We start from the raw sequence: 15,550 nt of genomic DNA on the forward strand, positions 1-15,550 counted from the left end.
TTTTTATTTAAATAAATATATTTCTATCAAACTAATATCATCTAATATTGTTTTATAATTATGCCTTTTAATTAGTCTTCTTTTTCGGTTTTTATGAATTCGGATTTTTTTTTTTTTTTTTTTTTTTTTTTTTTTCGTGGAATTTATGGCTTTGGCGAAATTCGGATATTTGGTTCCTAACATTCGGATATTTTGCTCCCAACATTCGGATAATTTTTATTTTTGCATTGGCAACACTGCTCACATGGACCATTGACTGGTCATGGACTTAACTTTGACTTTAACATTTTGATTTAATTCTCATAAATTGAAAATATTTTTGCAATGATATTTAATGTAGATTATTGTTTTTGCATACTAAACTTTTTCTATAACTGATATTTGATTGAGAAAATGATGTATATAGTTCAAATCAATTATAAAATTATCCTTAACGGATAGTTAACACGTATAGGGAGAAAATCTATTCTCTCTATTTACTGACACGTTAGTTAGTTATGCTAGTCTTTATGATACAAACTTATGATATCCTTATGAACAAGATAATTCTATTGGAACTCTAATAAAACTCCGTATGTACGTGTATTTTTTATTTTACCGACATAAATGATGAATTAAAAAATTACCTATACAAAATTACATCCACATTTTAAATCTTAAAAGTAAATATGCATCTAGCCAGCTATATTTTTGAACATATCCCCCAACATCAAACTGTCCAATGCCTTCTGCACAGTAGGATCCTTCAAGATAGGAGTGGGTTCGTTTGAAGGCGGTTCGGGAGCTGGAGGCGCTTCAGATTTGTTTAGTATGTTCATGATGCGGTTTTGCAACTCGGCTTGTTTGCTGTCTCCCTCTTCGTTGGGCGTTATACCCTCTTCGAGTTCGTACTCGTGCTGTAGTACTCTGCGCTCTTTTAGGTACGTGATGAGTTTGTCATACTGGAGTGAGTAGATCTGGCGGTTTTCCGATAGTAGATTTAAAAGAATCTGGAATTAAAAATGTCGGAAAATCAAAACAAAGTAAAGAAAAGTAAGTGCTGTGTGGACTCGGCAACGGTGTACTAAGCAGATAACAGCAATTTATTTTTCTCCTACTAAAATCCCAAATATCGCAATTAGTAGTGAAAAATAATTTACGGTTTTTTTACATGTGTGAATTTAAAAAGGCTTCGCAATACCGCTGTGAGAAATTTTTGAAAAAAAAACTCGCTATCAGTAAAAACTAGTTTTTGAAGTGATAAGAGTAAGTAAGGTTATTTACAATTCAAAACAGTCATACTGGCAGAACTCTGTCCGTTAGTTTTGCAACGTTACCAAAGTTAAAAATAATTCTGCTTCTTTGAGAACTGATAGGAACTGGATTTTTCAGCGATTGAAGCGGATCTAATTCCTTTCGCGGTCCTTATAAACAGATATGATGCACACGGCTAGTGATGATAACGCGCCAGAAGGCAAGAAGAGAAAATATAGAGGGTCAACTTCATCTTACATGCAGAGCAAAAAAAGCTGCCAGAACCCCGTTCAAAAGAAAACCAAGGGAAGAAGATTCAGAGGATGAGGACGACGTTATGAGTATGTTCAAGAAGATGATGGGGGAACTGAAAGAAATCAGAAATGAAAATAAGGAATATAAAGAAGAGATGAGCGCTGAAAAAGGAAATATAAAGATAAAGCGAGAATTGGAAGAAACAAAAAACATTAACCCAGGTTGAAAACAAAGTAGAAAGAATTGAAAACAGATGAAAAGAAATAACATAGTAATTACGAGTCTACCAATAGTCGCAACAGATGAAACACTTAAAAAATAACGTAAAAGATTTTATACAAAAGCACCTAAAAGAGGATGTCGAAATAGAATCTGCAATGAAGCTAAACAACAATATATGTCTGGTACAAATGAAGGATTATGGCGAAAAACTAAGGTAATGAAAGAAAAAAGCAAACTCAGATTTCCTACTGGAGAAAAGATCTTCATCAACGATAACCTGACCGAAAAGGAAAGACACATGAGGGAGGAAATTGTAAATAAAGGCAAGGAATTAAGAGCTGAAGGTAAAAACGTGAAGATAGAGTACAAAAAACTAACTGTGGATGACATAAAATAGGAATCGGCCGGAAATAGTAGTTTCAAACGAGAAAATTCTAGAAATATAGACCCAAAAAACGGCATATAGTAGAGGAAAAAGAAAAAGACGGCCCATTATGCCGACGGACCCTAGCGATGAACAGGAAAATGAGTTTGAACATAAATAGCAAAACAAAAAATTAATTAGCATTTAGAGCATTAATTAACCTAACAGAAGAACTTAAAAAATATAAAATACACATAATAGCAATACAAGAAACACATTTGACTGGAAACAACATTGAAAAGATTAGTCCATATACGTTTTATACAAGTGGAGGCGATAATAGGAATTTTGGAGTGGATTTTCTGGTACATTGGAGCAGGATGTGGAGCAGGAAAACGATTCGTAGCAAAATCTGACAGAAAATGTGTGTAATTAGAATTAAAGAAAAAGAGAACATGATATTGCTGATAAATATACATGCTCCAACTCCAATTAATCGTTTAGGGGTGTAAGAAGAATGCTTCCATTTGATGACTCAAAAAGAAGATGTAAAGGATTAGTTAGTGAATAAATACAGTTCTTTAGAAAATAATCGGGAATACCATCTGGACCACTGCCTAACTTATTAGGTAAGGATAAAATATCTCTTGAAAATATCTTTCACTGATATTGAAAAATTAGGTATAAAAATATTGCTGTTTTCCTTTACTTCCAAGTTATTAATATTTGATTGTGGCGAATAAACTGTTGAAAAAATTAGTAATATAAATTAATTGTTGATATTTACTTGTAAAACAACAACAAATTAGCTATAATGAAATGTAAAAATTATTGAAACATAACGTGACGTTGTTGTTGTGTAAACATGGTGTCACGATAGCTGATAAACATATAATAACTAAATTTACATTTTGGTTCATTTAGTATACTTTTTCCATTGTCAATTTGCCAAGCGTCGGCTTTTGAGATTCTTTGATGCCAATGCCGACCATTGGCGTGGAAATTAAGAAAAGGGATCAGTTATCAAACGCATATTTCAAGAAAAATCATATAATTTTTATTAATTTTTACATAATTATATTCAGGAAAATTTCTCAATTTTTGGGCAGAAATTGTTTAAACAATTTTTTAAACAAATTCAAAATATCACCTTTTGTGCTCCAAAAAATATTTTTTAGGTTTTTGGGTGACTCTAAATAAGATCTATGTCATTTTTCTCAAAAGTTAATAGTTTTGGAGATATAGGCGATTTAAAATCCGAAAAATGCGATACCTAATATGCATTTTCGAGGCTTGAAAAATATGTAAATGAGTATTTTTGAGATTCAAGAGTATCTAAACTAAAGTATCAACATTGATTTTGGTGAGAAATCGGAGCAATATTTTCCGTAGCAGAAAAAGGTGATCTTTTGAATTTGAATTGTTTCCGGCACCCTTCAACCTTCGATTTGTTTAAACGGGGCATTTTTGAATAGGACTCTTCAAAGGACAGAATCAGTTTTTTTTTTCAAATGGGAGCGGGCTCACAACATCGAATAAATAACAAATTAATTCTTTCAAATTAAAGCTTGTTAATTTTAGTGATTTATAAGAATATTGGACTTATTATTTAGTTTTTACATAAACCATAATATTTTTTTACAATTATCTGTAAATAATGGCTCATTCTGTCAGAAAATTTTAAAAGATTGTCTATCCAGCAATTAAGATAGTCAACTGAAATTTAATTTTTAAACACGGCCTACTGTTAATGCACAAACAGGGTGAATCTTCAATATTTTGCTTCGAGTTAGAGATATCTGAAAAAGTTATTTGGAAAAGATGTTCCAAATATTATTATAACCCCACATAACAAAGTTTTATGTCAAAATTCGCACTTTTACTTTTTTCATTAATTGAAGAGCTTATTTCCAAAGTGTCTTAAATCAAAAATTTCGATTTTTTTAATTTTCTTTTTTTAAACTTTATAGATTTCTTCAAGTCTAGAATAAAGTTATATGTACCAAAACAACTTCTTATTTACCATTTAAAAGTGCATATGAAAATTGTAAAATTGTATAATTTGTATGTTAAATTTGTATGAAAATCTGTAATTTCATGGATTTCATTATATGGATTTAAGACACTTTGGAAATAAGCTCTTCAATTGTAGTCAGGATTCTAAAACGGACAGTTGGCTGTCCCGAGATGCATCTTTAGACAGCCAATTGTAGATTTAGGATCGAGATTACAAATAATACTGAAAAACTAAAATTGCGAATTTTCTCATGAAATGTGCACTATCAACATGTATGACTGTGCAAAATGTCAAATCTGTATGTATTTTAGTAGCTGATATATAGAGGTGTCTTCATCTTAAATGCGACACACTGTATAATAATGAATACTAGTGTTCAAGATGCATCGCGATAGCTGTAAAGAAATTAATTAGAAGGACTGAAAAGAATCGTCAGAGTCTTCTGAAGTCGAATCGTTCCCAGGTTGGATAACTATTGGTGCTATTGCCGGTAAAACAGGATATTCGTTGTCTATTTTTACAACATGAGCTTCGCAATTTTTCCACACATCGCTATTAATGCCACTAATTATTTCTCGAATATTCTCAATGGCCATTGCGCTTAATGTTGGTGACTGATTATATTTTCGCAATCGTTTTTTTACGGTACCCCAAACCATTTCAATTGGATTAAAAATGCAATAGTATGAGGGTAATCGCAAAAGAGTATGGCCGTGCCTGCTGCAAATGGTGTCAATAACGTATTCGTTTTTAAAATTCCGACTTTTGATCATTCTAATTAATTCTTTCTTTACTGGAATCTTTTTAGGAACAGTGATGTTTTTAAGTTGCATAAATTTTAAAATTTCGTCCTTTTTCGTGTTATTATTAGGTATTTTATTTAATATGCGGGAATGATCCGACGCATTATCCATAACAATCACTGAATTCGGCGGAATATATAATTATATTCAGGGAAATCTCTTAATTTTTCACGAATCAGTTCTAAAGTAGGCACTCTATTTTCTTTGTAAAAATTGTAAACTGTTCGCTGAATAACGTCTTTTGCAGCAGTGTCAATCCTACCCAATTTTTTATTTGGTCGCTTTCGTTTTAAGGAATGATCTGTAACTGTGCCTAATTTAATAATTGTATATATCGTCTTATACCCGATTTTTTTAATACATGAATTCTCGAAACAATTGCATTATCAATTGTAAACTGTTCGCTGAATAACGTCCTTTGCAGCAGTGTCAATCCTACCCAATTTTTTATTTGGTCGCTTTCGTTTTAAGGAATGATCTGTAACTGTGCCTAATTTAATAATTGTATATATCGTCTTATACCCGATTTTTTTAATACATGAATTCTCGAAACAATTGCATTATCAGCCATCCCAATATTTTCTTTTTTCAAACACTCATACATATTTAAAACTATTCTTTGGGATTGTACGTGCAAATCTTTATTTTTTAATTCGGAGCTGTCATTAACATAATTGACATTATTTATTGATAACACAGAAGTTGATGCATCTTAAAAAATGCCATCCTAGAAAAATATAATATTACTTATTATAATAAGCCTCCGCATCTGCAAAAGGAAATATTTTAGGGTGTCACATAGCGAGACAAACAGGTGTTCATTAGAATTTACGGCTTTGCGCTTCGCTGTTGCCATAATGCATGAGTTTAAAATTAGTGAATATAACCTTAATACCATATTAATATATCTGCAATTTTTCATGTTTCCAGGTAAGGTATAAAATCACTGAAATTTGGAAAAAAATAATACAATTCTTGAAACCGTTTTTGAGAACTTGGATTCTTAAAAGTTGTCTGATTTCTTAAAAGTCGATCATTATATCTATAAAAGTATTACCGCTAAATTCACCAACAGGGCAACGTCGAACGTTCAAATTCTCTCCAGACTACAATGTTGCCAATATTCGAAAATTACTTAGAATATAAGTAATATATACAAAGTTCACTGTTGCTTTAATTCATTAGTGAAGAGTCCATGGAAATATTAGTACCTAGTTAATTAATTTATATATATATATATATATATATATATATATATATATATATATATATATATATATATATATATATATATATATATATTTTGAGAATATGTTCATATTATTTTTCAAGAGTGTCGTTCGTTGACTAGCAATTGAATAATAACGAATAGAGAATAGAGAATATTTTTTAAATATAACCTTAGGAATTTTAGGAAATATGTCTGACAACCTTGATTTGAAAGGCGGTCTCTTTGATACCAGAATGAGGCATGTTTATGTTGGAAAATTATTAGTGGATGTACTATAACTATAATTATTAGTAAAAACAATTTATTTGGAAGAAAATTGTCACTTTATATTAAAACTTAGCCAAAATACTTACTTGCATTTGGGTGGGATGTCTATCAAGCAAGGTCATTTGAGATGGATCTGTAGGAATACGCTCGGCCTTCATGTAGTTTTCAAAATCTCTTGAAATCAATATCATGGCATCTTCAATAGGCATATTTCTGTGTTCTGAAAATATAAATGGATATATCAGGGCTTATAAACTTCCACGGACAGTGTTTCGTAGTGATACATTGTTTTTCGGGTTTATAGGCCCTGTCAAACATTATCGATGCAGAATTAGGGAAGATAATTCAATTATTTTTAATAATGTGTGTCGCAATTGTAGACAAATTTGACCAGTACATTTTAAAAAGTTTTTACATACCTTGGGGAACGCCGTGAAGTATATTAAGAGTGAGGCTCCTACGTTCTTCATTCACAGGCATGATTAGAATAGCGTACAGGCATCCTCTACTCGAGATGTTCGCCAACACTTTTCCTATCGGTACATCTTCGTTCGGAAACAGCAGATCAACGATTAGACCTTGCGTTTTCAGTTTCTGTTCTATAAATTCGGCGTATTCTCTGTAAGGAAAGTGTATTAATGTTCAAAACAAAACAAAAATCATAAAATAAAAAAAAAAAATCTATAATGCTAGCGCACATAAGTCTAACAAATCCACCCCTATGATTTCTGCCACCAATATTGGCGGTACCGCCTACCAGATTTTGCATTCTCTCTGCTCATTGTCATGTTTTCCGTGGTCATCCTTTTGACTTTTTGAATTTTATTGTCTAAGGCTTTTTGACCATCTGCCGTTATCTGTCTTCACTACATACAGTACTGTGCGAATTAATGGAATCATAGGCTGGTTTAGTGAAAAAACAGTTTATTTAGAAAAAAATTATATTTTGACAAAACTATAAAAGTAAACTTACATCATCGTCATCATGCCTTTATTTATCACGTCCACTGCTGGACATAGGCCTCCCTTAAACTCCTCCATTCTTTGCATTTTATGCTCTTTGTTGCCAATTTTTCGTGATACGCCTGATGTCGTTAGCTCAGCCAAATTTACATTTATCATTTAGTAGGAAATATGTCCCCCTTTGGCTGCAATTATTGCTTTTACCCGTTTTTTTCATAGATTCTACGAGCTTCTGACATTTCCCAGATATCCTTTCATCTCGAAACCAAAGCTAAATGACCGCTTCTATCATTTGTATCTTGGTAGTAAAGTTGATTTTGCACAGGCCAACTTGCAAATGACCGCTTCTGCTTGTGGCTGAAATTTTTGAAGTTCTGTGTCCAAACACTGTTCCAACATGGATTTGTATTTTTGGCTGTTCATCATGCCTTCGATTGGTACCAAAGATCCAACCCCGATGTATGAAAACCATTCCCAAAACATTTTTTTTACTGGATGTTTTACGGTTTGATCAATCTGAACTATAAAGTGAGTTTCATCTGTAAATAGGACTTTTCTCCAGTAGTTTACAGTCCAATTAGACTAACCTTTTCAAATCCATTGATCCCGTTTCTCGTTTACGTTTCAAAATCTTGCTTACTACCCCCTGACTCACTCCACACTTATTTTAGCTCATGTAAAAATGCCATTATTTCGAATAAAAATAAATTAACTTCCTAAATATTGATGCGTCCGTTATTCTAAATGTTTATAGGCTTAAAATCGCAGTACTTTTGTAAAGTTATATATTTATTTATTTATTTAATACACGGGATAACCCCATTAACAGTTTAAATTACAATATACAATATCACAGTTAGGATTCAAAACTTGAAATTACTTATAATATAAAATCAATATTAAAAAGTTTAAAAAATGAAACTAAAAATCTTCATCATCATCATATAACGGGGGTCCTACGGCGATTGCCGCTTCCCGCATTTCAGCCTCCATCTTTTCCTATCTCTCCAATCTCCCTCTTCTAAGCCTCTAGATTGCATTGTTTTTGTAATTTCTCTTCTCCCGGAATTTGGTGGTCTTCCCCTTTTCCTTCTTTCTGGCGGAACATACATTAAGGCTTTCTTTGGCCACCGCTCCTCCTCCATTCTCATCACGTGACCATACCATTGTAATTGCCTTCCTTGTATTCTATCTGAAAGAGTATCTCTAATTCCTGTACGGTTTCGTATTTCCTCATTCCTGATTCTTTCCATTCTCGATACTCGACATGACCTTCTAAGATAATCCATTTCCACAACGTCTACTTTATCTCGTTCATTCTTTGTCATCGTCCAACATTCGGCACCATATGTGGTAATTGGTTCTACAATTGCTCTGTATACGCGAAGTTTGGTATGCATCTTTATTTTATTAGACCACAGTAATGAATTCAGTATTCGGATGCATTTTTTCCCTTGGGTTGATATACCACAGATCATACCACAGATCTGAGGCTTGAAAACGCAGTCATAAAAGGCTGCAACCAGTATAAATATCTAGGAAGCATCATATCAGCAGATGGCAGAGTTAAGATAGATGTACAAAACCCCCCCAACTAAAAATCTTACATACTAAAAAAACAAACAAAATATAACAAGAACAAAATTCAACAATACCAATATACATATTACAAAGCAAGAGATCTTTTTAACTGAGTTGAAGTTATATTGAAAACATCAAAATCAAGAACATTTAATAGCCCCATGTATCTATCCAATAGGTTGTGATACCATAGGTTAATCTGGCTTAACAGATTTGGATAATCAATAAATCCATGTATATATAAATATAACTGACATATCATAACTAAACTGACATATAACTAAATATCCTGACATATCACGACGGTTCTTGAGTGAAGGAAAAGATAATTTTTGTTCGATACAGGAATAATCATAATTTTCAATAGTAGTGTGGACATGTCACAATATCTCAAAAATTTATGCTGGACCTATGGTATCAATATTGTAACTGAACAGTATTCCAAAATAGTTGAAGATAATAAAAAAATAAGTGGAGAAGTGTGACCTCCTTGAGGAACTCCAGATGTTACTGAGATATTGTCAGACATTTTGCTCTATCTTGACTCTTTGACTTCTTCCTGATGTAGAGTTTTTAAGCCATTTAACAAACCTAACATGAAAGAACATTAATTAATTTGCCCAAAAGTATTTGGTGATCAACACGATCAAATGCTCTGGAAAAATCTGTGTATATTACATCTACCTGTTTACGATCTTCCATATATCAGATTGATAGCAAACCAAATTTGTTGCAGTGGATTTTTTGCTATGAAAACCATGTTGTGATTGAAATATCAATCATGGTAATACAAGGGTACAGACACACTTGCTATTTAATGGATGGATAGTTACGTAAAGGTTGTTGTTATTTGGTGAATACACAGTTTGGAAGAAGTTCATAAATAGATTAGAGCATGTCTTGACCATTTGTTGCAGATTGGACTTGATAAAATAAGGAGTTAGGTAGGTTATATTTAATTTGATAAGCTTTCACTTCAATTTGGTACTTTCAGTAGACCTAATAGTTTACACATAATAACGTTGTAGGTAAAAGCTTTCTCTGATAAACAATTTCAATTTTACAATAGCTATTAAATGAAACTTCTTAAAATTTTTGTAACTGAATACTGATATTGTCTCTATTCTCACACAAATTTTTTTGTGCATTTTTAGAAAAGCTTGTAGCTCAGAAAACTGATACTAATGATTTTGCGATGATAGAATGTTTAGAGATATAGAACCTATAGAAATAGGCAACAGAATAAGACAAGGAGATTCATTGAGCCCCATGCTCTTCAATGTGATCATGGATGAAATTATCAAAAGCGTTAACAAAGGAAGAAGATACAGAATGGAAGACAAAGAAATAAAAATACTGTTACATAGACGTAGGCAATATTGATAGCCCAAGATGAAGATAGTCTGCAAAGACTGGTCCACAGATTTAACATAAGAGCAAAAGAATTTAATATGACAATCTCATCTCAGAAAACTAAAACAATAGTAGTCAGCAAAGAACCAACCAGATGTAAAATAGAAATCAGTATTGAAGAAGTAATGGAAATAAAATACCTGTGAATTACACTGTCCAGCTATGGAGACCTGGATAAAGAAGTGAGAGATCAAGTACAAAAAGCAAATAGACTAGCAGGATGCCTTAACAACATTATATGGCGAAACAGACACATTAACGCTGAGATGTAGTCAAGAATTTATAAAGCCAGTGTAAGACCAATAATGACATATGCCTCAGAAACAAGGCCTGACACAGCCACAATGCAAAAGCTACTGGAAACAGCAGAGATGAGAATATTAAGAAGAATTACAGGAAATATGCTGAGAGATCGAAAGAGAAGTGAAGACATTAGAAGAAAATGTAACATACAGTGTTTGAATGAATGGAAACAAAATAGAAAAAAAGAATGGAATAACCACATAAGCAGAATGGAGGAGACCCTTGTCATTAAAATAGCAAGAGATAAGTCACCAATCAGCAGAAAGGAAGAAGAAGAATGCTATATGCTCTTCATAGGTTTCCACCAAAGAGGCAAGAACAGCATTGAATACTTTAAGGAATTTTATAGATCTTGCACAATGTTATAGATAGAGAACAATCAAATTGTCTAAAGTAAAAAAAAAATTACTGACTTTTTAATAACATTTTTTTTTATTTTAAGGATAGTTTGAAAAATGTTGCTTTATAATAAATAAAAATACATTAGTTACCTTTGTAACTTGAATTTTTATTTATTTCACCTCAAAATTAGTAAGAATGATTCTGAACCTATTTATATCGAATCAAAATCTGGCTAAGTCAAAATCCTCCATAAGTCGAAAACTCTATAACTTGAATTTTTTGGCATATGTCTTGATGTTTGATGACTTATAGAGGTTCTACTGTATTTAAAAGGGTATTTTACTATAACCATTAATTTTGCACAGAATCAGATATTTTATTACCAGTTTTAGCAGTTTAAATCACATGCAGATTGTGATTTCTGTCAAACAAAGAAATATTTTACATTTTTCTGTCTGGAAGTTTGTCAATCACCCATTTTAATGAAAAATTTCCTGTAACTTCCATGTCAGTTTGAAAAGATACTAAAGTAATTTTAGTGCCTCCTACAGTAAGTAAAGTAAAGTAATTTTAATCTGACTCCCCAAAATTTGATGTTTTGACTATATAATTAATAATCCCTGTAAAAAGTCATTCTCCATGCCATTTACTGCCATGCAAATTACCACAGAACAAAATCTGGGTGAACATTATTGGTATATTTCACCTCCCAAAAAAACAGTTGCCTCAGTTCTTGGTCATTTTAGTGTAATACATATTCATTTTATTATGACTTTGTTGATAGTATTATCATTATCAAACGCTTCTGTTCATTTTGTAATATTTGTGTATGTTATGTACACACACAATTGACATGTTTAGAGCATCTATTATCTGATTAATTTTAATTTGACAATGTTTCTTGATGGTATTTTTAGGAATAATGACAATTTCTGTGGCACTGGAACTTTCATCATACTCAAACATACACAAATCATACAGACAAAAATAAATTCAGCTTACCAAAATTTCATTATTGCTAATGATAGTACAAAACTTTACAAATTAGTTAATGAAGACCTAGAGAAGAGTGCATGCACAATGGATTAAATTGACATTAAAGAATGAGGCTATTCATACAAAAAAAATACCACTTGTTGTATCAAACAGTTCTTTTTAGAAAAGATTTTACCAGCTCTACATACATACAAAACATTCCTTACTTACCTAATACTCTGCTGATTTCTATAAAACAATCAAATAGTGAAAGTAGAATATTATATAAACGTTATTATACTTACGTAAGCTGTTTTGCCACTACAATGATTTCACAATCGTTCTTGTCTACTGGAGCTGGTGGAGGTTCAAACATAGGTGCATGCATATAAGGGTCATTTCTTGAAGGTGGCTGAAAGTCCATATCCCTCATATACGCCTCTCTGTCTCTGTTATCTCTAAATGGCTCTATTTTCGGTGGCGGCTCAAATCTGCCACCAAATCTGTTGTAGTCTCGATCTCTGGGTTTATCTCCACTTCCAACATCTCGCCTGCCTCCTAGAATTGATTAAGTGAATCTAGTGTAAGATTTTTTATATCTGATCACCATTATTTTAATAATAAAACTTATGTGAGACATGATAAGACAACATCCATATATATCCCTTGTGACTTATCCCTAATATACTATGTAAAACAGTGGAGTAAATTACACGTCTAGATGATTCCTCCAAGTTAGAGGATATGAATTCAAAAAATAAATCTGACCATAACAATGCCTGAAAACTAATATTAAAGTAACAGACACAAACACAATTTTTGTTATATACCTCTATTAAAACCTTTGTCATCATTATGCCTTTGTATAGCTGGTGGTTTAATATTTGGTCTGTCATCCTCAGGAAAGTCATCACCAGATTCTTGATCAAAATCTGGTTCGTCTGACTTCAAATTTTGTGGAGGTGGTGGCGGCGTCTTTTGTGGAGCAGGTTTTGGGGGTACACTTTGAATCGGCGATCTTTGAGGAGGTCCTTGGTTAGGTCTTTGCGGGGTTTGATTCGGTTTTGATTTGTCCATAGCTTGCTTTACAATAATTTTTCTGCCACACAACATTGTGCCATTTTCTGCTTTAATTGCTGCTTGCGCTTCATTCTCAGAGTCGAATTGAATAAAAGCAAAACCGGTGTTTAAAGACAAACCGGCGATAGTCCCGTGGGGTTTGAACTTTTCTTCCAGATCATTAGCAATAACAGTTTTTGCTAAACCTCCAATATAAATGCGGCATGGTGCTGTAGCTGGATTCTTCATAAATTGCTTATCAGTTCGATACATTTTAAATGCATAAAATATTTGATATTACTCAGTAACTCTGTACTTGTCTGTTATATTTAATATTAATGCAAAAACATTATCAACATGAGAAGAAGGAAGCGGCTTTTGTCAAGTTTGTTATGTTTGACAGATGACAATGACGTCTACCGTTTTACCACTTCACAAACTTCTAGACAAGGAAGGAATCCTTGCCAAAGCTTTAAACAGACGGCAAGAAGGCAAGACAAAGAGCTAAAGCTAAACCACAGTACACAGATAAATTAAACCTAGATTGGTAACAAAGAACAACGCACGTTTTTATTTGGCACCCTTCCGTGTAGTGGCACTGCTTCTCTCGTCTCTCGTTCTTACCACAGGACACTCCTACCTAGCAGTGTCAGTCCTATGTTAAAGAGTAAAACGACGATTGGCGCATTGTCTAATGTCAGGATGCATAACTATATATACATGGCAGTAAATTCAAAAGCCACGTAAAATTACCTAGGATAGTAAACTCATTTTAAAATAAGGAAAAATCAATATAATCCTAAAATTCTATAAGATAATATGTCAAATTAATGACAATTTCAATGTTTTCCCGAAGTGGATGCTTTTGAAATCTACCACCAGGCGTCGCCCACTTTGCGGTTCCTCGCGAATACGTCTGGTGTATGTAAAGCCATTTCTACTTTTAAATAGAAGCATTTTGTTAAGGTCTAGAATATCTTTCCTTGCTAAAATATGTTTCTGTTTCAAGTACATTTCATAATGAGTTATGATAAAATCCACTAATTGTGTAAGATTAAAAGCCAATAGTCTTTTAAAATCTTATTTCAAATTTCAATATGAATAGAAAATAAACAAAACATAGAACCATAAAAATTTCAGGTTAGGGTGATTCGTAAATGACGTTTTAAGTGTTAAAGGCACAGACCATACATATACTCTTGTATGTATGTATGGTTTGTGGTTAAAGGTGTATCGTGAATCGGAGTTTCCTATTTATTTTTCTATGCCGTACGTTGTGCGATCGGCGAATATGCGCACTGCTACTCTCGTTCCTATTTATATAGTTACGCACCCTGGCACTAGACAATGCCCCAATCGTCGTTTTACTCTTTTAGACAGGACTGACACTGCTAGGTGGGAGTGTGCTGTGCTGTGACCACAGTATTTTTTTAAGATATTTGGTTTACTGGGCACTCGAGTTTTTTAGGTTTAGGTCAAAATGAAAAAACTTTTAATAATAAACAAGAAATACTCTACCTTATGTTTAAACAATTTTAGAAGCTTCTGTGCAAAAGTTGATACTTTTCAAGATGATTTTGAGAAGAATCATATTGAAACTAATTTTATGCAAAGGACACTGCTATCTGTAGGATCTGCCGCAATTTCTCTGTTAAATCCGCATAGAGGTGATATGATAGCATGCCTAGGCGAAACAACTGGCGAAGGAGCAGCAAAATATGTGTTATCAAAAATGCAAGAGAATAAGGAAGGTTGTAAAATACTACAGGAGCAGCCTAGAATTAATACAAGAACTGTGGATTTGAAGTATTTGGAACAATTACCAGATGGGACATTAGGAAAAACCTACAGTAACTTTTTGATTAAAAACCAAGTGACACCGGATTCTAGAATGCCTGTACAGTTTGTAGATGACATAGAACTAGCCTATGTACTTCAAAGATACAGGGAAGTTCATGATCTAATACACACAGTTCTACAGATGCGTACCAATATGCTAGGAGAAGTAACAGTGAAATGGGTCGAAGCTATTCAGACTAGATTTCCCATGTGTATTGGAGGTGCTATTTTTGGCCCTGTTAGGCTTTTGCCAAAACACAGACAGCAATATTTAAAATATTACTTACCTTGGGCTATTAAAACAGGCACCAATGCAAACTTTCTGCTAAATATTTACTTCGAGAAGAGATGGGAACAACCTCTTACAGAGTTTTATAAAGAAATGAATATAGAGCCTTTGAAATTAAAGTAATTTATTCAGTATTCACTAACAATGTTAAAAGCTAGTGTGAGGTAATTATACTCACAAAAAAATGTTATTAGGATAGTACCAGTTGTAGGCATGTGGCACATTGTAACATATACAAATTCAATAAATATTCCTTTATAACGTAAATGTACAGAGAATAAGTTATATATGGGTTTGTTTAATGTACTATCTCCATGATTTTTAAATCATGGGAAATATGTTAAATTTTAAAATATATTTTTTGTTTTATGAATGTGATCACTTTTATTTCTTA

The 15,550-nt window shown here is 32.6% G+C and overlaps 2 protein-coding genes across 3 annotated transcripts; one reads left to right on the forward strand and one right to left on the reverse strand.

Annotated features, from left to right (window-relative positions):
- Positions 1-575: 575 nt before the first annotated feature.
- Positions 576-13,480, reverse strand: Neos (nuclear receptor coactivator protein neosin). Of its 2 annotated transcripts, XM_072522130.1 has the most exons (6): positions 12,800-13,480; positions 12,275-12,527; positions 12,201-12,218; positions 6,812-7,011; positions 6,479-6,612; positions 576-989 (listed from the first exon to the last, which is right to left on the reverse strand). In XM_072522130.1, the coding sequence occupies exons 1-6, from the start codon at positions 13,299-13,301 to the stop codon at positions 675-677; spliced, it is 1,422 nt and encodes a 473-aa protein (XP_072378231.1). In that variant the 5' UTR covers positions 13,302-13,480; the 3' UTR covers positions 576-674. The 2 variants fall into 2 exon arrangements, with proteins under 2 accessions (XP_072378231.1, XP_072378232.1); XM_072522131.1 differs by lacking the exon at positions 12,201-12,218 and having other exon boundaries at positions 12,800-13,475.
- A 966-nt stretch (positions 13,481-14,446) lies between these two features.
- Coq4 (Coenzyme Q4) lies at positions 14,447-15,529 on the forward strand. Its single transcript, XM_072522134.1, has one exon. The coding sequence runs from the start codon at positions 14,509-14,511 to the stop codon at positions 15,277-15,279; it is 771 nt and encodes a 256-aa protein (XP_072378235.1). The 5' UTR covers positions 14,447-14,508; the 3' UTR covers positions 15,280-15,529.
- The last annotated feature ends 21 nt before the right edge of the window (positions 15,530-15,550 follow it).

This window comes from Diabrotica undecimpunctata, chromosome 2, assembly GCF_040954645.1.
Source record: "Diabrotica undecimpunctata isolate CICGRU chromosome 2, icDiaUnde3, whole genome shotgun sequence".
NCBI lineage: Eukaryota > Metazoa > Arthropoda > Insecta > Coleoptera > Chrysomelidae > Diabrotica > Diabrotica undecimpunctata.